The 25,721-nt window shown below is 48.7% G+C and overlaps 1 protein-coding gene across 1 annotated transcript in view; it reads left to right on the top strand.

The window, feature by feature from the left end:
* Positions 1-25,721, top strand: part of LOC119437479 (ribonuclease 3-like) — a 179,434-nt gene that overhangs the window by 50,707 nt on the left and 103,006 nt on the right. The window contains 3 exon segments of the mRNA XM_049660036.1: positions 2,290-2,596; positions 6,752-6,888; positions 13,548-13,705. Of these exon segments, the coding sequence (XP_049515993.1) occupies positions 2,290-2,596; positions 6,752-6,888; positions 13,548-13,705 (602 nt within the window).

The following is a 25,721-nucleotide window of genomic DNA, read 5'->3' as shown; positions in this document are numbered from 1 at the left end:
TAGCCCTGCTTTTAGTGCAAGCACTGTACACACTTCTCACGCCGTTTAGACAAGGCGTAATGAGCTCTGAAAACGCTTATAGTATGTCCTTTGAAACTGTGGCCAAAGCTTCGTGTCATCCACCCCGTCACCGTCTACGATATCCACCGACGCGGAGGTTTGTTGAGCTGCACCGGTGTCATGCACATACTTTGTAAACATGGAGGCAGCTGAGGCAAGCAATGGATGTGTCACCACTTGATCAAACATGGTGGTGCTGAGCTGCACTGGAGTCATGCAGATACATTGTAAACATGGAGGCAGCTGAGGCAAGCAATGGATGTGTCACCACTTGATCAAACATGGTGGTGCCCACGTTATCGCCGTGAAAAGTGTCTATAACACTTTGTGGGTTATATTTCGAGAAACACTGCTCTTTCTTTGTAAGTCCTTTGATTGACTTGCTGGTTACAGAGTGTTTTTTCCTTAACTGGAATAATATTACTATGCCCCTCTAAATGAGCTCAACAGTGGTTGTTGTACAGTTAAACCTGCTTATAACGAACCTCCATATAACGAATTCCTGGATATAACGAAGTTTTTCTATTCCCCGCCATTACTCCATAGAAGCACATGTATTTGAGACCTCTACGTAACGAAGTTGCAGCAGGAGACCCCCTTGATATAACGAATTTCCCCCTCCGACAACCTAGAGATTTCGCCCCAAATATTGTCATTTTTGCGCGAGCGGCAACCGGAAGCACCCTGTCCGCCGCGACGGAATGCGAAGCGAGCGCACGTGTGCGTGCGTGCGTGTGCGAGACGGGCCTGCATCCCTCGACCTGGCGATCTTGCCGCCACGGGTGTGACCTTTCCCCCTCCCTTCATTCAAACGTGATCCTGCCGCTTGCTGCAGCTGGCCTAGCCCGCCAAGCCGGCACTCTCTCCTTTTCCATTTGATGTTGCCGACGCGCTGGTACACGCTGTGACGCATCACACTCGATGAGCGCGGACACGCGCTGTCAAACGCTGGCGGCGTGTGGAAGCGCCGCTGGAGAAGCGAGCGAAGTGACGTTCGTGCTGTTGTCTATTGCTTCAACGCAAACTGAGCGCCGAGAACACACAGCACGCGCAAAGCTACGAGCCGCCGACGCACCTACACTGCTAGACTCTTCCCCAACGCAGATCGCTTTCAAGATACGGCCCGCGCGACCGCGCGCCGCCGCGCAGCATGCAGTTGATGCCAGAGTACAGTACAACGCCGCCTCGCTATCCCTCCCCCCTCGCTCGCTCGCTGGTGCCTCGGGCGCAACAGAAGAGGGCGCGCTTCCTCCCTGCTTTTCCTGCATGCGCGAGATTAGACGTGGTCGTTGGCTCCCCTCGCACGTTTTCACTCGCACATACAGCATACGGCGCGCGGCGACTGCGTTATCGCCCTTGCAATTTATACGGGATATCTATAAGCCAAAACCAATTTTAGGGCCACAACGCGTCATAGACACCATCTTTATGTAGCAAATACTGTTCTCAAGGGCCATACTTTTTCTGGCGGAAACCGAAAATACGTCATAGTTGTCGCCCCCGGCACTTTGGGCGACCAATGCCATCGTCAAGCCACCAAGCCAAGCGACATGAAAAGTCAAAATGGCCGCTCGGGCCGTCGTGAGGTGGCAGTTCGCAACGTATGATGCGGGAACGGTCCCACAGTTGCGACGCAACAGCGGGGCTACCAATGCATTGGGTTCTATGGGAGCTGTGCCGGGACCGGCCGGAAACGAACAGCCGGGAAAACGCAGCCCCCGGGAACGTTACAGTGGGGTTCTACTGTAACACTATACGACGCTACAACGCCATCGTGACGCTCGCTCTTTGTTTCCGATGCCTCGTGCTTGTGCGAAACGACACGCGTCCACGCATCCGGTACCTGGTGTGACATTCCAAGGATGAGTGCTTCGATGAAAACGGAAAACGGGTGCGCGTTACAATTGAGGGCGCGTTAGAATCGAGTAAATACGGTAAGCGTTGCTTTTTCGAATTTTCGTGCCGAACCTGCATATAACGAAATCCTCTTTATAATGAAGTTTTTCGGGAATTTTTCAATTTCGTTATATCTAGGTTTAACTGTATTCTCAAACTCTTTGATACTAAGGTTAATTCATTTGTATTTTTTTCAGTAAATATTAAACCAAACATTTGAGTACAGTGATATGCATACTTTCTTCAAAGGCACAGCTCTGCTTTGTATTAAACCTTGTGATTCATTTTCTTACCGCTTTATTGTTTCCTCCCATTTTTTTTCTCTTCAAATAGATGAAGTGTCCGACCACCATCAAGCATGATGGACATGAATTTGCATTTGAGGGCTTCTCTCTGCTTTCGCACTGGCCACTTCCAAAGCTGCCTACATGCCGAGTGATCCGATTTAACATTGAGTATGCAGTACTCTACCTAGAAGAGCAAATGCCTGAGAACTTTACTGTTGAAGGCCTTGAACTCTTTACACGTTACCTGTTCTTTGAAGTGCTTGAGATGCTTGACCTTGACTGGCATGCACATGGAGATAAGGATGGGTGCCCTCGATTCCACTTCATGCCTCGCTTTGCACGAAAATTAGAAGGTGAGTGCAAGTTGTGTTGTTCAGTTTAGTAGTATATATGCCTAAACATTTACAAGTATTCTTTGATAAAAGCCTTTTTCAGAATATAGTGTAAGCAGTTTGTTGATGGAATTTTTTTTTTGTAACTGCTGGTTTTGAGCCGTCCTACATATGGGACACTAGGCAAATGTACTTCTTATTGGGAGTGATAGAATTTAGGATATTCCTTCTCAACTCCGATGTCACATTTCTCACAATGCATGGTAGTTTTCTCATGGTAGTGGCAACAAATTGTTCATTTGTCCTGCAGAATTGCAATGTGATCTCATTGGTCAAATCAATTTTGTGTTTTCAGCAAATACTGTTGGCTCTTTGCATGCAATGACTTATAGATATAAGCTTTCTGGTATATGACTGCTATGGGACTTTGAAATGCGAGCATGTCAGCTTTATCACTTCCTATCCTGTAATGCTAGACTGCACTCTCACGCATCAAGAATATATGTAAGTCGCGAAAAATACCGCTTATTTCTCATGTAGCAGCGGAGTGTATTGCTGATGGTTTGCTGAAGTCTCTTCACTCCACCTTTGTTAGCTTAGATCGGGTAATTATAAAAGGCTCTTGACCACGACATTTGAATAGCTTTCTATCTAATGTTCTGTATTACCAGGTTCTTGGGTTCCACACCATGAGCGTTAGATTCACCTTCAACATTACTGTAGCATTTGAAGTGATAGACGATTACCTCAGAATCACAATCAGCTCAGTAATCGAAAGCTGGTAGCCGTAATTTGAAAATTACTTTAAAAAAGTTTCACTAATTCTATATGAGTCAAGGAAAGACTCACAGAAAAGAGAGCGCCTGAAAGCTCTTCAACCTGTCTCACGTATCGTTTAAGCATAGATTATTTTGCTGTGCTTGTTTGTGGTATATAGAGGAAAGGCGACTAGTTTATCTATGAAGATGTTTTTTGGTGTATTCATTCCAGTCATCGATTGCTTCTTCATGAATTGGCGTGCCACAGGTCTAGGTGTTAAGAAAACATGTTCAGGTCACGCTTGTGCTCACTATCTGCATCTTTTTAATTTTACTGGTGTCTCCGTGATAACCTTGTCATCATCACTGCATTATAAAGCTTTGCCTATTGCTTCGCCACAAAAGGGCTACCCGGTGAGTAGTTCATGCCCGTGGCATATTCATAGATCTTTAACCTTGCACATTGTCTGTGCTAGCAGTATTTTTTTTTTAGAATCACTTGAGTGGTGCCTTGCTGTTTTGAATGGTTTATGTGGGTTTCATGAAAGCTCATGAAATGTGATGTCTTTGTGATGTCATTATAAGAGCTAGCAATCACAGAAAATTCTTCACTATGAACTGAACCATTGCGAAGACATCACACTGTTTAGCAGTAATTTCATCTTTTCATTTTCAGAGTTAGACATCATTATGTGGCTCAGATGGTCATGATCTAATGCTTAAAGGGACACTAAAGAGAAAAATGATTTCACTTGTATTAGTAAATTACCCTTCTACAGTACAAAAACAGCACTATTACCATCAAAGGAGGCTTGGTACACCAGAAAAGGTGCGAAAAGAATTGGCGCATCTTCACACAAGTGGTGCGAAGGTTGGGCAAACAGCGAAGATGGTGACCACACCTAGCTTTATCTTGGATCGGCTAAAATTTGCAATGTTATTCTTCGAGCCTCGACCAAGTCTTCGCGAGAGGGGTCACAGCAGGAACGGCCGGTTCTTCACCCTGTGGTCAAGCCAGGGTAGGTGGCACCTCCCGTCCGTCGGCACCTCCCGAGGCATTCCTAACTTGTCACCAGAAATTCTCCATCACCTGCAGGCCCAGGTCGTTTTGGCGTCGCTTCTGCATGCACAAATGAAGTCGCTCGTTTTCACGAGCTCACAGCTCTGGATCTTCCACAATTCGCTGTCGCTTGGCCGCCGCTTCACCGGCGCTCAACGCACAGGCGACGCTGTGGGAGCTGGGGGTCGTGGTCTCGGAGTCTGGCGTCACACAGAAGGTTGCGCTCTAGCCTACGCCACCGGTGCGTCACGTAACGGATAGCTGGCCTACGCTACCGGTGCGTCACATGGAGGGTTGCTTCGTCCGTGATGAGTACGAGGTTGAGAGGTAGGGTAAATGGAACAGGGGGTTTATTTACATGGAAGAGGCAAACTTATTTACTGAACAAGGGGATCATCATTGTACTGGCCAGAGTACGGAGTGCTGTACATCGTAGCATGTCAGCGCTACTACATCTCAGCAGACTACATCGTTCCGGAAGAGCATTATCTACATGACAGAGCAGATGGTAGAGCACTAGCTACATCTCGGAGAGCACTCTGCTACACCTCAGAGCAGTTGGGAAAGCACTCTAGATGAGCCGCAAACGTCTGCTTAAACGCCCTCTGTCCTCCCTAGATCCCTAGGCCAGGGAAACCTGCGGACACACCTTCCTCGAACCGGAGCGTCTAAAGTCACTGAAAGCTCCGCTTTGAGGATGAGGGGGTGCATAAACACTGCGGTGCTTGTATTCCCCGAACACACTGGGAAACGTAGCTTCGGGCGCACACGACTCACTGTCACAGAGAATGGAGGGGATGCCCGTAGACAGGGGGCGTCACGTTTGACCCAATCTGGCGTGTCTTGGTTCCTGGGATGGCCCAGCCATTAGCGGGTTCGTCTGTCGAATGGCCTTGGCGGATAGCCACGACCGTGGGGAAGCACCGCACGCACTTTTCCACGCATTGTTTGGTCCCAGCGTCGTGGTCGGCGGCCGGGTGACATCCATCAGCCCCGTAGCCATCAAACGTGTCTCGCCTTGGTGTCACCGCTGATCTCTCCGATGCAACGTATAGTGGGCCTCACCAAGCTGATTCATCTCAGGAAATCAGAAGTGGCTTGAAGGTTGCTTCCCCCGCTGGCCGATCATAACAACACTGACTCGCGCAGCGGTGCGTCCGTCACCTTCCTCTTCTTCGGGAGTGACGCTCTTCTTCTGTTGTCGCATCTTCGTCGTCGCAGGCACGGCGGAGGCGGTTACGTCGCCGCCGCGGCGAAGCGGAGCTGCTTTTATACCCCCATGGTGACGTCACGGCTTAGCTCCGCATCTGCGCGTGTGTGGCCAGGGGAAAGCTACGGCAAAGTTCTGCTGTCGCGGGTGATGACGTCGCGGCTAGCACAGCTGTGGCGGAGACGCAGCTGAGGCGAGTTGTTGCTAGGCGGCGCATGGTGACATCATCGCCAGGCAGAGGTTTTGCGGCGCACACGTAACGGAGGAACCTCAAGGTTAAACAGCTCTGGCGGAGGCGCAGCTGAGGCGAGGTGTTGCTAGGCGATGCATGGTGACGTCATCGCCAGGCAGAGGTTTTGCGCCGCACATGTAACGCAGGAACCTCAAGGTTAAACAGCTTCGCTGTTAAAAGAAAGGACTGGTGGCGACGACAACTTCTTGACGTTTCTGCACCAGCTCGCCGTGACCTCATGTATTTTGACAGTGTCCGCTGGGGCCTAGTTAATTCTTTATCAGTAAATATGGTTTACATTGTGTTTTAAAGGAGCCAAAGATTGAACATGGCAAGTTTTGGTAACATTTACTGACCCAACATGATCCAAATGTGGAAAAGTACTTTGAAATTCATGTCCTAGCACAGAGGTTTCAGTGCGAAATGTAAAAAATGGGATTGTAACTTCCATTTTCTCTTTTCATAACCAACCTGTTAGTGAAATTAATGAAAATAAAGTTTTCAAATACTTGATTAGTCTAGACTAATTTAGTGTTTCTCTTTAGTGTCCCTGTAAGTCTTTGAGGGTCATTTTCCTGCTCCTCCCTCCGAATGCGCACCCCATGGTCCATTTCTTTTTATTTGTATATACAGTAGCTATGGTTAATTCTTCAGTGTATCAATACACTGTAATAATTTTTTTTTCTTCTAAATAGTAAAATTCACTCATTTCCATCTTTGAAATAGCCGTGAAGAGCCAGCACACATGTCCTGCACTCATCCTCACATGGTTAATTATTCAGCACGTATAACTGTGGCCATAAAACCCATTTTAAAGCAATGTTAGTGTGATAAAGTGATGTAGGCAAATACAAAACGGAGGAAGGATTCACATTACTAAACATGGGTGTTTTTTCCCACCATTACTACCACCCAGACAATGGAAAAGAGTTGCTGTCACTGAATGTTGTGCTGAACTACCTTCTGACCAAGAATGTGCCCCTGGTGTCAGCTTCAGAGCTTCCCCACCTTTTCGAGACATCCCAAAGCAAGTGGCAGGCATATGCTGACCAGGTAAAATTTACCACTGGGGATTCTGTGGGTGAAGGTTGCTGTTTTCAGCAGAAGACAAGTTGGGATCATGAATGCTTGAAAAAGAGAGCTGGTAACTATGTTATAACTTGTGCATTTCATTTGCATTAAGTGGCAAATGACGAAAATTATTACCTGTGTGCTTTCTTTGTGTCACTTGTTTGGCATTTCAAACTAGGAACTGTATCTTGAAATGCATGCACATCTTTTGGAATGCACACCTTTATGGGTGTGCAAAAATAAAATTAACCATTTTTTTCTCTAGCCTCACCAGACACAGGGGTTGCTGAAGAAGGTGTTAGTTCTGTAATAGTCATTAGAGTATTGTGCAGACAGAATTGAGATAAAGAATTTCTGCATGACCAAGCAGCCATACATGAGCCCAATATGGACCTATGGCCCTAATTTTTTCTACTCAGTGTGTACACGTGTAGTATGGAGCCAACACTTGTTCTCAAACAGGGCCTGGAAGGCGGCTGTATCTAATATGCTGTTAGACAAAGCAAGTCTAAATGTGAGCCAGGTGTATTCAAGCTGCTAAGATATATGTATGGTTCTGCACTTTATAATTCATCCGATAAAATTTGAATAAACACTCATCAGTAAAAATTTACGATTCGGATTTGTCCCAAAAACTATTTCGGGGCCCTCGGTTGTGATTTCGGGACCATGCCGTCACTAGTTTTGCAGTCGGGAAAGCATTCGTCGTGGCAACAAATTTCTCGCACAACCTGCTCATCGAGCTGAAGTTCCTAAAGCCGCAGATATACTCCGTTTGAATAGCTCCGTTTATAGTTTTCACGCGCCGCGCCTCGTTGGCCACGCATCCCAGCATTCATCGTGTGGAGCGGGCAGAATGATGCAATGACAGGAGTGCGCGAAAGTGCGTCCACCGTGGCGGCTTAGCAGTGCAAAACGTTAGTGCAGTTACCGCCATTTGTAGTATAAAGTGTCTAAGTTTTGCCCAGCTCATCGTTGCTGACGCTACATAGCTAGCTTCGGCCGTCGTGGTGCGGTGCTCTGAATGCTCTGGTGAATATTGGACGCTTAACAGAAAAGTTTAACGAGTTGCCGTTTAATAAATGTAAAACTAGAAGCTGACTCTACTCTTTTTCATGATGTGTACTATCTACTCACCATGAGTGTTCAGGTGCTGCTAAGTCGATGAAATGACTTATCTGCGAGTACCTTTGCACGAACGTCGACTGTATGCTTGACATTGTAGACGAAGAGAAGCTCTGTGAAGTCATTCATAGCTTATAAGCATACCATGCTGCGGTTGCAGAAAAGGGGAGCCATGCCATGCAGCAAAACATTCCTCGCAATTTATATTACAACAATGAGTCATATTCTCGTACAGTACTCAGATTGTGAACCCAAACACGAAGGCGGAACTGCCAGCAGCATTCGGCACATATGAGCAGTTATTTTCTGCCATTTTACCATGGGCAGGACGCTACCTTCCTGGCATGACAGTTCTAAGTATATCAGGCATATGCTGTTGAACAGTGCTCCCACTCCTGCGCCAAATGCGCCAGATTACGCCATACGAGACTTCCTGCGCCATCCTGATAAAAATACATGATTTTGCACTGAAGTGCACCCAAATTAGCGCCTGCGCATTACGTGTGTGGCCACAGTGGCCCACAGACGTGTGTAGTGCGCATGACTAAAGCGGCTTCGTAAATCGAACGGTGACCGATAATTCAGGCTCGATGGGGACCGCCTAAAAGTCCAAATAATTGGGAGTCTGAAATATCAAAATTCGCCAGAAAAGAACTGTATTTACTCCGCCAGTGGCTAAAAAAGACATTATTCTCGGGTGACCACTTTCTGGGATACGTTCACGCGAGATTTCGCGTCACTAGCAACAGCGTCGACATACTTGGTGGTGTGCCAGGAATGCTATCATCCGTCGACGTGTGCAGTGCTAGTCGCGCGAAATGTCGCGAAAGTGAAAGTATCCCGGAAAAGGATCGTCCAAAAAGGAAGCCGAAGTTTGTCAACGCGGTCCTGCACGCACGTACGCTTGCCTACGATCTGGTCAGTCCATATCTCTACCATTGTTATTCTGTCGCCACAGAAAGATGAAAGTACAATTAATGCATGCATCGAATCTTCAACCTTTGGCAACAGGACCGCGATTTTGTAGCGGTGCCTTTTCCGCTGCCACTCCTTGCGCTTTGTCAGTGGTATAAGAGCGGCGCTCCGCCTGCGTTATGTGGTATCAGCCGGCAGAGAACAGTGGACGATAAGGGCGGCATATAGAATCGAGCGGAATGCATCACTACAAAATCGCCAGGCAGGAGTCGACCGCGCTGTCATAGCCAAATGACGGCGTTTTTTTTTTTTAACAGTCACTGTCCTCTTTGGCGGAGACATCGAGGGTGTAGTCGACGCCGCCTAAACATCTGCGACCGTGTCGCTAGTTAACACTCAAGGAATAAACGCTGGACGCGCGGAGCCAACCCGAATGCCCTCCCGAATGGCTTGCCAGAGTTCGCTTGCCCTACGGTTTGGGCGCGGTCGGTGCTGGATTAACTAGGCTTTGCTAGTTTCGGTTTCCAGGGGGTGTCGGCAACATGGCCGACCACCATGCTGCGGCGATACCAGCGACGTATCAACGCCAAAGTATTGCTTTTTCCACTCAACTCGGTGGTCAAATTAGCACACAGTTGTGCAGGTGGAGTCCGAATTATATAGAATGGCGTATTTGAAGGTGTCCGAAATTTCGGTCGTACTTATAGTACTTTAAATTTATGGGCCAGTGATGGTGCCTCAAAGTAGTCCGAATAATCGAGCTTGTTTGAATTGCTGGTGTCGAAATAATCGGTCGACACCAGTTGTGAATCGGCCAGTTGCTGAACAGAGGCTTCAGCTTTACGAGGAAAAACAGACAGTTGAAAAATACCTGGTGTCGTCTGAAGCAATGACTGAGCATTACGAGGGGCTCATTAAGGCTGGCCTGGCTCAGAAAAGCATTGATGGCATAGAGTCTGGCCAGGTGTTTCTGACTGATGCTAGAGCCTTGCTGAAAACATAAAGTGTCAGCTGTCGATGAAAAAAATCATACGATGTAAAAGGCAACATCTGAGCAGCTTCACTCAACTTGAAATAAACTAATTACAATACACTGTGTGAACAGGTTTGTTGTCTTCATTTAAATTAAAGGGAAGCTCGTGTATTTAGAGGCAGAGCAACATTGTTTTACAGCAAGCTAATACTTTCTGGAATAACGCTTGTCAATTTTAAGTGTTTGAAATAGCTTAGAACGTGTCCAGCAGGTGGCATTTATTAGCTCCAAAGTGCTCCGAAATCTGTATGTGGATGCTCCAAAATGCTCCAAAATTAAGATTTTGCTGCTCCAAAAATTGCTCCAAATCTCAGTTCGACAGTGGCATCACTGTGTTGAAGAAATTGTTGACAGTGTTGCCAGGTTTGGCTATATATAGCCAAATTGGGCTACTGGAGAATTTTTTTGGCGTCGACTTGGACGAGTTGGCTATGTGGCTATATTTGGGCTTCTGAAAATCTGTGACTTGGCTGTGTTTGGGCTATAGTGACGCCCTAATCCACGCTCCAGAAGGGGCTCTGATCGGGTAGAAGCAAATCTCGAAGGCTGTGTTTTAGCTGGCTGAGCCCGCCGCGTGGCTGTGCGTGTGCGCGAAATGACCTCCAACCCATCCCCCTGCCTTCCCTTCCCTCTCTGCGTCGTAGTCTGAGCCGGTGGCTTTGATCTTTGATGCACTTAAACTTACACCGTGCTTGACCCTTAGGCACCCGATCCCCGGGCATCGGTATGAACCTGGGAGTAGTGAGTTTTTCACAGTACACTGTACTAACATGGCGATGCTCAGGAAGGGAGAGCAATAACGTACGGTCGGGGCCGTCGGGCGATTGTGGCGCCGACATGAAAGAAGGGAAGCACGGATGGATGACACGCTGCAGTGTGCTCATGGCCATGTCTTCCGGATGAAGTATCGCGCCGGGCACAGCTTTCGACCAACTCCACGTTTCTGGCGCAAAGCTTTACTGGCATTTTCCTTTTCCTGCTAGATTAATTTTTCGTCGTGCTTAGATTCGAGATTCCTTTCGATAGGTTGGACGTAAGATTGGATCCTCTTTAGAGAGGAGAATCCAAACATGGGCAAGTGGGCCAAGTATGCGAGAACGTATAAAAAAAAATGGGAGCAAGACCCCGAACCAAAGGTGGGTTCTGGTGCCTTTACTTCTAGATGGTTTGCCCATAGCGTCATGTATGCAGATACTCATTCTGCTAATATCGAAACATGTTTGCCACGATGACATCAGTGCACCACGTCACATGAACTTCACCCACCGTGTTAGCTTAGCTTGTGGGGTGTCGTGCTGCTGGCTCGAAGACGCAGGTTTGATTCCCGGCTACGGCGGCCGCATTTCGATCAAGGCGAAATGCAGGAACACCCGTGTACTTAGGTGTACGTTAAAGAACCCGAGGTGACCAAAATTAATCCGGAGTCCCCCATTGCGTCATGCCTCCCAATCATATCGTGGTTTTGGCACATAAACCTCAGCAATTATTACTGAGTTTGAGAATAGGGGCCTCAAACCTATTGGGGCCCCAAAGAAATAGCGTCGAAGGCACTGCGCATGCGCAAGGCGGAAACTGTGTTTGGGTTTTGCGTCAGGCACGCTAATTCATCGATTTAGCGGGAGCCCCAAAAGCTGCCCCAAAAGCTTTCGTCAACAAACATGGCGGCGCTCATAGAAGCGACGGCTCTAACCTAGCACAAAACTGGGCTCGATTCGGGGTAATGCATGAAGTTCGTAAGCTAGAAAAAGTAATTGCGGTTATTGCTTTCTCTCAACCAACATGTGTAATGAAGATTGATTCATTATACGCCCCGCTGATTCCGAATTCAATTGTCGATTTCATGGCTCGTAGGCCTATCACGGATTGACTTGGCTGGGTGAAGGTGCGTAAAGTTGGTTACTCAAAACTAAGCGCAACAACTTGCATGCTGCTAATAGAATAAGTTCTAAATTGTAATTAAAAGCGAAAACACGAAAGTCTAAATTACTTATCATAAAACTGTATATTTTATTTTAATATTTATAACAGCTTTTCTTTGACGCAGTGACGCGGCAAACACAACACGCTATCCGCAAACGAAAAACGCCTATTCCAAAACTCTTCATTCCTGCATGCCTCAACGCTAACGCCCGCAAAGCTTTTTGGGGCCCCAAACTTTAGAGGCCCCTATTCTAAAACTTTATTAGCCCATCAACATGGTTTGCTTTTTGACAGTAGCGTTTGCACAGCATAACCACTGTTATCAATTTGTTGTTTACCTTTGCTCTTTGTGCGCCGTCGCGGCTTTTACCATTTCGAGCGAGTTAGTTCGGGACGTGCTCGTTGCCGAAAACGACTGCGCGCTTCTTACACTGGTGTGCCGGTTCGCGCAGTATTCTTTTAAAGCTCCGCTTACACCGATTCAGACAGTGAGTGGCATCTGTTGCCTGTCCCTTTTCTTAACGCATGATCTTGAGGTGCTAGAGACCTAAGATGGCGGCCAGGTTGATGTAAATTGACACTATATAGGTAGTGTGCGTCCCAGCTAATCCGGGCCAAGCTAATTGAAAATCAAAAATAGAAAAATGAGAAAACAAGATAGGACATCATAGCGCGAAAGACTTGTTTTAGCTCATCAAAAAAGAAGCCGTGAGCACGTCGCCGTCGCAGATCGCTGGACACCTGAACTTCTACGCCGTATTTAGCAGAGGTAACGTGAGAGATCGATGAAGCTGAACATTAATTTTTGTTCACGACAACTAAAAAGCAGAGTTCGTAGTCAATATTACTGTAAATAACTAAAAATAATAATTTAGTACTATCTGTCATAAAATAAAAGCACTGATGTCGTCCTCTGCAGCGATTCGCTGGAACTTAAGAGCTTCCGGAGCCAACCAAACAGTGCTCTATGCAAGCATGATGTCGCTGTTGTTGATGTAAAGGGCCGACCGTCACAGCAACACGGATATTTTGTTACGACGGGTTGTGCAATAAAAGGATTGCGCGTAGTCGAATGTGAAAATGTATACACAAATAAAATTGCAAATAAAAATGGCTATATTTGGCTACGAAATATTTTGAAATGTTTTTCTGTTTGGCTACATTTGGGCTACAACTTCTCTAGCTTTTGGCTACGCCACCTCGTTGGACCTGGCAACACTGATTGTTGAGCACACCTCGGGTGTGCACCTGAAGGATGCACACCCGAGATTGGCCCATCCTTTCACATACTGGGCTAGGTCTGCTGACTTTTTCTGCACCCACTGTGAAAATTCTGCATCCAGCAGAATGTTTGCACTGAATTTCTCACAGAACGTTCGCACCCAGTGCAAACATTCTGCACCCAGCATGCAGCAAGTACCATTCCAACATTGGTAAATATGTACATTAAATTGTAACAAAGATAAATCCTTCTGCCAAGCACGCAGTCAGGACTTTCTCAAAGGGAAGGGCGTGTTTGTATTGCTAGCCACTCCAGCTAAATCAAAATGCTGCAAAACAAGGTAGCAAAGGGAGGGAGTAAGTGTGGAGAACAACCACATATGCCTGTATCAATGCGTTTACGAATGCCTGTACATGCTCCTTGCAGGTAAAGGGCATGATTGTCGTAAATCCCGGAATGAAGCCATGTGCTCTTCGTGTGGATCAGCTGGACCGGGAGTTGTGCAACGAAGAAGGCACTGTGTTTCCAGAAATCGTGCACTTTGGCATCCGACCACCGCAGCTCAGTTATGCTGGAAATCCCATGTAAGTGCTCATTCCTATGGCCATGAAGCACAGAAATACAAAGACAGTAATATTGACACATGTATGTGCTTATCTTTTTCCGTAGACCGCTTTTAACTGGCTAACAAATGTTAAACGTTATCGCTCGATGCAAGGCGTACCTGCATAATCTGTATTCTTGTAGCTGATTCTATCTATTGTCCGTGTTGTCGCCGAACCTATTGTAATCAGATATGCTGCATGTGCGACACGAATTGTGTTGTACATTCTATAATTTGTGCGATCAGCACCAATAGGTGACCTGTAAAAGAGCGAGGGATTCCGGGATGCGCCATCTGCTGGCTGCTTCCAGTTCGATGCAGCGCAGCCACCACCACCGCTTCGCCGTTGAAGCCTATTGATGCGCTTGCAGTCCGGCTTTGTCACACTCGAAGTTTACCTGGTTACAGGTGCCTAGCAAAACCATGGTTGGCTGTTCAGCCGTTGGCTGCTCAAATTCAAGCGTTAAAGGCAAATGCATGTAACTACGGCCGTGGAGGATCACTTGCCGAGTCAGCTGTGCACAAGCATCAGAGGCATGGCTGCCACTTCCAAACTGTAAGAAGGCAGAGACCATCAGTGAACAAAAAGAAAATGAACGTATACAGTGTCACTTATCAGGCGGCGATTAGCTGTGTAAGGGCCGACACGTTATGATTCCCCCAAGATATTTCTTTCTTTAACATTGACTTAGCCAACCAGCCAACCATAGCCATTTCAGTACTCGCATGCACATATAAAGGTATTATGAAACATGGTTGTAAGGCGCGAATTTAAGCTGGGCACAGCGAGATACAGTAAAACCCCATTGATACGATCACGGCTGGTACGAATTTCGGTGTGATACGAATTCGTAACACTCCCCGGCTAAAGTACATTGCTCTTAATACGAAAAACATCGGCTGTTACGAACACGTTCCGCGCCGCTGCGGATCATACGAACGCGTGAGCAAGAGCGGTGGCGGCGGCTGCGGCCGAGCCAGCGGAGCGACCGGCACAGACAAGCCGGCACAGCAAGATCTGGGCGGGATCCATAGTCGCCAAGCAACCAGCTACGTCACGCGGCTGCACAATCTCTCATTGGTCCCCACTTCGAGCGGGCTGGACCACATCATAGCCTAGCTGATGCTTTGACCAGCGAAGACGGCAGCAGCCACGACGGCCAAAACGCTCCCTGCACTCGATGTGCTGATCCGTTCAGTGGTGTGCGAAAACATTCGCGAAATCATGTGCGCGCACTTTTACGCCTTCCAGAAGGCGATCATTAACGATTTCGGCAAGAAGAAAATACACACGTATAGTAGAACCTCGTGAAAAAAGGTCGCAGTTTCGCCCGAAAAGCGAAGCAACGATTGCGATAGCAAATTAGTAGACAGCTGTATTAAGTAAGTATAGTAGTTTTATCGGCCGTATAAACTTGTAAGCATAGGCATACTCATTAAATTAACAAGCACGGTGTCATGTGCACACAGGTAAACACGAACCCATCTCGCTCGATGAGATCGCTGGAGTAAGGAAGCATGGCAGCAGCGGCTGTCTCGGCTGTCTCTCGCTTGAACGCGAACTAAACCTCGAAAGCACAGTGCATACTTAGCTATCTGGCGCTAGGCGCACTTTGTCAACATTGAAGATCGCTTCCAAGATACAGCCATACGATGCGGAGGCCGCGCCTTATCGGCGCTGTCGGTTGCTTGTTGCAACGTACAAGCTGGCTGCACCGCTAAATTTAGATGACCGCCACATTCAAACTCAACGTAAGATGCAAGAAAATTAGATTGGTGACGTGTCAAAGGAAACTTAAACAGTAGAACCCCGCTGGTACGTTTTTCACGGGACCGTAAAAAAAAAAAAAAAAAATAAGAGCCGGGAAATGCAAGAGCCAAGGAACAGGAGAAATTGAGAAATGGTAGTTGTGTTGAACTGCACACAATATTGTTTTCATTCTTAAGTGTGAAACAAAGTCGTAGTTTCGCCCGAAAGCCGAAGCATCGATATTGCGATAGCAAATTAGTAGACAGCTGTGTAAAGTACGGAGTAAGGATAGTAGTTTTATCATCCATATTAATTTGCAAACATTCGCTTATTAACTATATTAACAAGCATTGTGTCAGCACCCACAGGCAAACATGAACACATCACACTCGATGAGCGCGGAAACGCGCTGTCAAACGCTGGCGTGATCAGGAAGCGCCGCTGCAGAAGCGAGTGAAATGGCCTTGGTGCTGTTGTCTATCGCTTCAACGCAAACTGAGCACCGAGAACACACAGCACGCATAAAGCTACGAGCCACCGACGCACCTACACTGCCTAGACTCTGCCCCCAACGCAGATCGCTTTCAATATACGGCCCGTGCGCCGCCGCGTATTACGCAGTTGATGCCAGAGCACAAAGCTGCCCGCTATTCCTCCCCCCCTCGCTCCCTCGCCGGTGCCTCAAGCGCAACGGAAGAAGGCGCGCTTCCTCCCTGCTTTTCTTTCTTGCGCACGCGAGATTTAGACGTGGTCGTCGGCTCCCCTCGCACGCTTTCACTCGCACATACGGTGCGCGGCGACGGCGTTATCGGCCTTGTCCTTTATACGGAACATCTATGTGCCAAAACCAATTTTAGGGCCACAACGCGTCATAGACACCATCTTTAGATAGCAAATATGGATCTCAAGGGCCATAGTTTTGCTGGTGGAAACTGAAAATGCGTCATAGGAGTGTTGCCCCCGTCACTTTGGGCCGCCAATGCCATCGTCAAGCCACCAAGCCAAATGACATGAAAAGTCAAAATGGCCGCTCAGGCCGGTGCGGGGTGGCAGTTCGCAACGTATGATGCGGAAGCGGTCTCACAGTTGCGATGCAACAACGCCGTTACCAATGCATTGGGTTCTATGGGAGCTGTGTCGGGACTGGCCGAAAACGACGTAACAGCCGGGAAAACGCAGCACCCGGGAACGTGACAGCGGGGTTCTACTGTACAGGGAAGTCAATGTAAGATTTAGGCTGGGACCGCGAAAATAAGACGTAGCGGCCGGGAAAACGCAGCAGTGAGGAAGGTATCAACGGGGTTCCAGTATTAGCAATTTTTTCTGGTAAAAATGAATTCATTTTTTCTTGACTTTGTGTATGTTTTTATGATACGAATTTCGGGTGATACGAATATTTCACGCGACCCCGCAAGATTCGTATCACCGAGGTTTTACTGTACATACATAATACTTGTTACCAACTAGCCCACCTTAGCTCCTTCAACACAGATACAGATAATGTTCAGCCATAATATGTCGGCTATACGGCCATTGTTGACAAAAAAGTTAAAACGTCTAGCTACGTACCACTTCAAACAAACCTAGAGTTTCGACCGAGAAATGCCGTTGACAGCGTGCAAAGTTATAGAAGATTTTCAACGCTAGCTGCGCCGTTATACCGCCAATATCGGTTTTTAGCTACGATCACAGAGCAGCATGCATTTATCAGAACGCTGTAGCCATCGCCTCAGCACCTGATTTTCTAAGTAATGCTTCTATACGCTTGATAAATTATCGGATAAAGATAATTTTTTCACCTGTCTGACTGACCCACAGGCAGAGCAGTCAGTGATGGTGCGTCCAAGCAGCCGCAAGTTTCGTAGAACTAAACCTGTCAGAAATAAAAAAGGCAGCCGAAACGAAAACCAAAGCTGGTTTATGAATAAAAGCATATCCTTGCCTTTGTTGGCTTGTGATCGTCGCGTACAGAGTGAACTGAAACCTAGAAATCAGCTGCATGAATGGTATGACATTGCTGGTCGACAAAGAGGACGAAAAGCTTCGCGTGACTGACAGTCGAAACCGCACAGAAAAACATGTGCGCCCGGCATGCCGCCGCGTTAGGTGCGTCGTCCGTTTAACCGGAAGCTGCCAGCTTCCGTTGAACCAGAAGCTGCCAGCAGACGACGCGCTTCGCAGTTCCCTGCGATTGCTCATTTTGCCAGTCACCTATTACACTGGAACGTTCGATGAGTCAAGTATGAATAGCTGTTGCATCTGAGCCGCACGCCAGATTTCAACGCTCAACGAGTGTGATCGCCGCTACATATCATGGTGTTGAGTTTTACTTGTACAGTAGAACCTCGTTCATACGTTGTCAAAAGATACGCGAAAAATAAACGTACGATTCCGGGAAAACGTACGATCCGAATCCAGTAAAAATTGAAGCTGACAAGCCCATATTGAGGTGCAAGGGCAGAAAACATTTATTTCTTGCAAAACATACAGTCGAATCTCATTAATTTGAACTGACGCTGTGGTCCCGTCAAAATTATGTGTATTCCAATGGGCGCGAACGCTCAGTAATTCGAACGTGAAAGCATTTGCGACGGTTAATTCGAACATAACTGCACACCGAAAAATGCTCTCAGCAGCACGCCAAATCACGTGGTGGCGCCTCCGACTGGCATTGCTGGCAACGCGGAGGCCCAGTCCAGCCAACGAAACTGCTCACGCCGGCCAACGCTCGCTTCAACGGCAGAAAACGAAACTTCGGGGAGCGGGGAGCAGACTAAGCTGGCGCCGGGCCGGCGGCCGCGCACGGGGACAGTCGAAGGTGAGGGAGCTAGGAGAGAGTTGAGAGGGAGGGCGAGGGGAGCCACCGAAGCGACGGGGTTGCCGAGGCCACATGCGCTTCCCTGCCGCCCTCCTCCCTCACCTTCGACAGTCTCTGTGCTGCCTGCTCCCTGAAGTTTCGTTCACTGCCGTTATCGGGATGCGAGGGAGAGAGATTGTGGTTGTGAAAAGGAAGAGGCGCTATCGGGATGCGTGCGTTGGCCGGCGCGGGCAGTTTCGTGGCCCTCGCTCGCTATGTCCTTGCGCGCAGCGATATTTCACGTCTTGCACCGTTCGTACATAGCGCTATGGTGCACAAATACGTCAAAAATAAGTCCTTCTTTTAATTCAAACAAGTTTTCGGGCCCCTTCGAGTTCGAATTATCGAGATTCGGCTGTATTTTCTGCTGGTGTGTCACACCCTTGTACAGGAACAACTCCTTTTGCACACATTGCAGACCCTTGTCAGCATTTTCGTTGTCTTTCGTGTGAAAGAAGCTTTGTAAAGCTTCCAGGCCAGTAAGAGCTTCGGCGAAGTCGTAGTGCCGCGCGCGCGGCGTCCGCTTATTTTGCCGCTTAGTTGTTCACGTTGAAGCGAGGGGCGAGGTAGCGCAAAGGTCAATTCGCTCGCCGCTGCTGCCGCACTTCACTTCGGGCGAACAAGCAGTGCAGAGAAGTCACGGAGGGGGGGGGGGGGGGGGGGGGGAATTGAGCACTGCAGAGACGCTGCGCAGCGGCCGTCTGCCACTTAGCGCTTCACGAGCACATGAGAGCGGCCTTTTTGCACGCCTGAATGATAATTTTTCACTTCTGAATGTATCATACGACCGTATTTTTCCGCAATGCTGAATGTTGCTGCCGAATAATCGTATTTTCCGGGAACTTATTAACCGCAACGTATTAACCCAGTACTCTATGGGGTATGTTTATTTTTCATGATTGCGAACGTAGGAGCCGGGTAATCGTGTTAAGCGGGAACGTATCAGCGAGGTTTTACTGTATTGCTGCACGCAGGTTCGCCCAATAAACAGTTAGTTTCGTTAATTGCGATGTGCCATTGTGGTTGTTCACCATCACTACAATGTGACATTGTTGACGAATCTTTAAATGTGATGCTATTGCACTTTCAGTAGGAAATATTGCTAAATGGAAGTTCTTTTTTAGCAGTGCAAGTAGTATCATATTTCAGGAATTTAGGCTATTATGTGGCTCTGACTGCACATATCTTATAAAGCATATGCAGGGGTGCAACAGGTGCGCCAATTGCGCCAATTCGATACAATTTCGTATTTTTGCGCTGTGCTGCGCCAAAACGCCCGACCAGCCGCGAAATTTCTCGGTTACGCTAGTTTTAGTGGGAAACAAAGGCCGCGTTGGCAATCTGCAGCTTGCATATCGCCATCCAATCCAGTCCGATCCAGTAGCGCAGACAGGATCCAAGCACATGCCCAGCCGAGACATTGGCGTGTTTGGTGGTGGGCGCCAGCGGGCGCTGGTTGCAGTGAGGCGTGTTGTAAATGCAGTAAAATCTCGAGGAGACATGAAGTGCGCGTTGCTTGCAGTAACGAAAGCGGATCGCCATTGCCGCGTTGATTCAACTAGATCCTCGCCGTATCCGTGCACGCGGTCACGAGGTACGAATACTCCACGGGAATGTCGCTTGTACGGTACAGCAAGCGACCTGGCATTGACGGTGGGAGCTTTGTAGGCGACACAATGCACGAAACTAGCAAGGGTTCGGTTCTACGTTGCAACAGGCACTGCGTTGCAATGAAACGGTGCCGATTTTCGCTGTACACCGCCTAAACGCGAAAAGGTTGTCACATTCGCTGCATATTTCGACTACCGCCAGAGCGTTGCGACACATCATCAGAAAAAAAAAAACGAAAGGGAACCACTCGAGAAGAAATGCATGTGTACTTTCCACATGTTTGGCGAAAAAAGTTTCGTGCAGTGCGCTGCTGGGGCGCGATCGAGATGTTGTCCGGAGCGCGCATTCAATTTCGGCGAGCGCAGCCTAGGTCAACCGTGCACGGCAAAACTGAACGCGCGCTTACAAACAACGATCTCCAATCGCGCCCCTGCCCTCACCTACACTGTCAATCTGAATTACCGTATATTACTCTCGTAATGAACGCACTTTTTAAGTGAAGCTTTATAGGCTCAAGTTTCGGCGGTGGTGGTGGTGGTGGTGTCACGCTGAAAAGTGGGTCGATCCTGGCGATACTGCAGAAAGGCTCCAAGCTCATTGGCACATACCAGGGACAAAAGAGAGAAAGAAATAGAGAGAGAGAGAGAGAAAGCTACACAAAGAGAGAAAGAGAGAGAGAAACAAAGAAAATCACCACGGAGGTCAGAGAAAGAGAGAGAGGGAGAGAAAGAAAGAGACAGAAAGAAAGAAAATCACCATGAAGGTCATATACAGACACGATAGGCCTCCTTACCCCCAATTTTCTCGACAGGGGAAGGAGGGCTGGTGATTTTTTCCTCCAGAAATCTAATTGGGGGGTGCGTTTATTATGCAGGGTAAATTTTATGGCGTTTTATGAGTAAGCGTTCTTTGTGAAACTGCTTCAAATTTGGGATTTAATGTTCTAAAACTGAGTTTTTTTTTTCTGTAACCTGCTCCAAATTTGGATTTTCCAGCTCCAAAAATTGATCCAAATTCTATTTGGCTGTTGTACCACTGCATATGCTTGTTACATTTGAAGCAAGGCAGTAAAAATAAAACAGCATCACAGCATTCCCCCTTGACATTCAATGGTTGTGGCATCGTGTGGAATTTTTTTATCTTTTGATTGTACTATAGTTGCCACCATCTGCCTTATTTCAGCTACAAACACTATTACTGCTACTACTGGAATGCTATTTCTGGTTTATCATTTGTATTTCAGGTGACAATAACTTTGCTATTTCATTTTTACCACAGTTGTAGGTCTGACAGCTAAAGTGACATTTCTTACGGCAGATTTCTTGGTTCAAATGCTCACATGTCACATAGTGATGTTAAAAATGTTGATTCTGACTTGTGCATAGTGCAGTCATAAACAGGAAACAGCACAAAAAATTTCTTAGGCTAGCATGCTTTGTTTCTTTTTTTTTATTTGTGCCAATGTGCACAAATTTAGTGGTGCATCATGGTGATTGTGCACCATGACACACCACTACAACATCCACAGTCAGTGTAACAGGTCGTAAGTAGTGCTGGAGCGAACCTGAAGCATCTTAACTGGACCTGCTGAGTGCCAACTGAAGCTGACTGTGGAAACTCCAGTTGACCTGGCGATCACCGAGAGTCGATGACCTATAGCATGTGGCTATGGCTGCACTCCGGCCAACCAAGTAGCCCAACCACCAAACAGGCTTCCAGGTTTTGCTCATACCAGCACACTCATTCATGCTGCTGTATAAAAGATATGTGTAGCCAACCATCCAAATATGGGTTCGCATTCAGCAGTGTACCTTGCTCCCTGCGTCATACTCCTGCTACGCTTGAGTAGCACAAGCCTTCCAAGCTGGGGTTCACGGAGCCTGGACTCTGTGATCAAAGCGCCTGAAGAAACCTGGGCTGGCCATGCTGATGGCATTTCAATTGTTCCATGCCTTCTGCAGCGGTTGCCATGGGCCCTGGGTGCTCAATTCAGGTGATGTGACGAGAAGGTGTGTTCTGGTGAAAATGTGACTGCAAACACCTTGACAGCACCCACAGTATGTGGAAGCTTCAACAGTGAGCACGTCAGTTATGGTGAGGCTGTCATAACATTACGCCACTTGAGTCCAAGTGACTTTCAGTCTTATGGCTCAGGGATGTGGGAATCATGAAATTGCATCTCCTGCACAAGCTGCAGAAGCAAGGAAAACAGACGCCTTCCTCCTCTCTGTCCGTGTATGAAGCCAGGAAGTGTCTCCACTGGCGGTACGACGCTCTGGTGAATCGGTTGCAAAAATAGATTGTGACGTGGCCGCACAGCCCCATGCCAATTGGACTAAGCAAAAGCACGAAAAGCGGCACAACCCAGCAAGTGCTGGTGGAGAAGGCTGCCAGCTATGACAAAGAAAGGACCCCAGGAATACGTCTTGCTCCTCCTTTGTCGTTCCCGACCTTTGTTCATCGTATGGTCCTGGCAAACGCCTCGGCTACTACAAGCCTGCATCCCAGAAAGGTTTCTTGCTTGCGATATACATTGTTAGTAAAAGTGAAGTGTGCTATTGTGTTTGCTACTTGCATTTTTACCACCAAGTTGAACGCAGTTTTCTGCAGCCACCTGACCATGTGAGATGTGAGTGGACTGGAGTGTATGTGACGCTCTGCTAAAATTGTCTATTGTGTGCTGTCTACTGTGTCTTGGGCTGCTCGGGACAAGGAGTGGCTTCACGGTAACAGCGAGGCAGGGTGGCTCAAACTGCACTCAGGGGCAGAGACGAGCCAACCACTGAGCCTGCACCTCAGCAGTGCCAGGTGGCTCTGACACAATGCATTTGTTTGCGAAAGGCACTCAGGTCAGCAAAATGCCAGCAACTGAGTTTACACTAGCAGCACTGTGTGGTGGCTGTACTGCAGCGTATTGAACACTGCTGCGCTCGGTGCAGGGAAAGCTCTGCAAATAAAGCAGCACTGGCAGAGCCGCGAGGTTTCAATGCGGAACACAGCACAGAGAACAACACTCGGGACTACAATATGCCAGCAAGCGTACTCACACCAACAGCTCTAATGCAGCATGTGGAACACTTGGCTGTGCTCAGGGTGGAGGGAGGCCCGTGAACGAATATGCAGCTGCGGCAGGGCGCGGCGACTCTGACACGGCACATAACACAATGAATGATGCTCAGGAGAAAGGCAAGTCGGCAACTGTATTATCACCCAACAGCGAAGCAGGGTGGCTCCGATGCGGCCCATTGGGCACTCAACTGCGCTCAGAACATAGGAAGACCAGCAAGTGGGGACAACGTGTCTGGGGGGGCCTGGAAGGCACCTGCACCACCACGCGTCTCAAACGGATGAGAGAACCCATAACCAGCATGGCTCGAACTAGGGCACACATCCGAACAGTCAACATCATAAAAGCGCGCTTAAACGAAGCGATCGCTCCCGGTGGCCAAAAGCAGAGTGTTGCTAAGGCGAACGTACTTCATGCTCTCAGTACCGTCTGCGTTAAACGACAATAAGGACAATAAACCAAGGGGGTCTAGCAGGAACGAGGACCATGATTGGGCCTGCTCTGGTCTCATACCAAATCCAAGTTGGGTGCCTATAATGTGTGAGTGGGTTAGCACGAGGCTTACTCAGCAATCAACAGTCAGACAAGTGCATAACGTTTCTCCACTAGTTAGCACACAAAAGATGCTATGGCAGAGCTCATCAAGTTTCGAACACGGTGCAATGAATGCTTCCGAGTCAAATCACCAACAAATGTTGATTTAGTAACTCAAGATACATCACAGTACGACAGTCACAGCCTGGGGGACCCATTTAGCCACTGTGCTAGGCTAGCTGGGCAGCAGTCCACAGAGCATAAGAAGTCACTGGAGCTAACGTCCCATGTAACAACTCGTAGCAGGCCTGTGAAGCATCTGCCGCGATAAGGCAGATGCCACGGTCTCTCAGTGGTCCAGAGCTTGGGGGAGATGATGCCCGGGCGCTATCATCATCATCATCAGCCTATATATTGCCACCTGTAGGTAGTGGGTCGAGGGCAAGAGTGGGTCGAGCCCAAGAGAAGAAAGAAGACCGCGCGCCCCCTTCTCTGCTCGAGCCAGCCCCGACGGTCGCGTCTTCCGAGAGCCAGCTGCTCTACGGGTTATTAAACCTTCAAGTTCACTTCTAGAGGCTCGTGACAAACTGGTGGAGGTGCGGGGTAAGCGTCCTCACGGATGTTGCAGACCCCTCCAAGGATCCGCGCTACGAATCCAGTGCCTGTCGACACTCCCGTGCATCGGGCCAGCCGCAGGATCAGAGGACTGTCCCCAGAAGTCGTCGACGCTACGGTTCCCACCACATCGACCGGTATGACCAGCGCCACCCTTCAAACCGCCCCAACCGGTACGGGAAGCACGATGTCGAACCGTTACACACTTGAGAGCCCACGGATCCCAAAGACGTTTCATGGCACAGTGTTCGAAGACGTCGAAGACTGGATGGTCGAATACGAGCGCGTGGCCTCCGTGAACGAATGGAACGACACGGAAAAACTCAGACACGTCTACTTCTACCTGGAGGATGGCGCGCGTACGTGGTTTCAGAACCGCGACGGGCAACTGCCGTCGTGGCGCGAGTTTTGTCGTCAGCTCCTGGAGACCTACACCAGTTCTGATCGCCACGAACGAGCGGAACGAGCGATTCAGGCCCGTGTCCAGTTGCCAAACGAAACTGTGACCACGTACGTCGAAGACATGACGCGCCTCTTCCGACGAGCGGATCCAAGAATGACGGAGGAGAAGAAGTTACGTCATCTGATGCGCGGGGTCAAGGAGCAACTCTTCGCTGGCCTCATACGGAGCCCTCCGAAGACGGTCGCGGAGTTCTTGTCCGAGGCCGTAACCATGGAAAAGATGCTTCTGCATCGCTCGAACTTGTATGAGCGGCAAGCGAACAGCATGTCTGCTGCTGACGTTTTCACGGCCATAGGAAGCAACGGCGACTCACTGCGAGAACTCATCCGCTCTGTAGTGCGTGAAGAGTTGCAAAAGGCCGCTGTAACACCGCAACCTACGGTAAGCTCCATAGCGAGCATTATCAAGGACGAACTGCACCAGGCGCCTCCTGCTAACGCTGCGGCAGTACCTCCTGAATACCCTCGTGCGACCTACGCGGAAGTCCTGAAGCGCCCTGCTTCCTCTCCGCCGCTATTCGTTCGTGCTCCTCCTACGGTGTCAGTTCAGTCGGTGCAGCCGATACCGTACTACGACGCTGGGTACACGCCGCCGCCCGTTGTTCATGTCGCTCCATTTGCCCATCGTACGGAGCAAGCGGTTCACTACGTCGACGATAGACGCCCGCCCCCTCGGAAGTCGGATGTTTGGCGCACACCCGATTCGCGGCCTCTGTGCTTCCACTGCGGTGAAGCTGACCACTTGTACCGCCAGTGCCCATACCGGCGCCTTGGGATTCGCGGCTTTTCCGCATACTCGCCACCGCCCCGATACGGCCAACGACCCCGGGACATTCAGGAATACCTGTCCCAGCAGCGCTTGCCACCGCCTGCCCGGCGGCAGTCGCGTTCGCCGTCTCCGAGACGATTTTCACCTCCGCCCCAGCGGTATTCTCCCGAGCGGTCGACCAGTCCCCGCCGGGAAAACTAACTGAAGCGATCTTTGGGGGCGAGGTCGCTGACGGTCGAAGCACTGAAGACCTCCGACGGACGCAGTTACGGAAAGATACCGACCCGACACCACCTGCAACTGAACGAGACGACCGGCTTTCGCTCGATAT

This window comes from Dermacentor silvarum, chromosome 1 (assembly GCF_013339745.2).
Source record: "Dermacentor silvarum isolate Dsil-2018 chromosome 1, BIME_Dsil_1.4, whole genome shotgun sequence".
NCBI classification, from domain to species: Eukaryota; Metazoa; Arthropoda; class Arachnida; order Ixodida; family Ixodidae; genus Dermacentor; species Dermacentor silvarum.
Note: the sequence above shows the minus strand (reverse complement) of the source record. Positions and strands in the feature narration are given on the sequence as shown.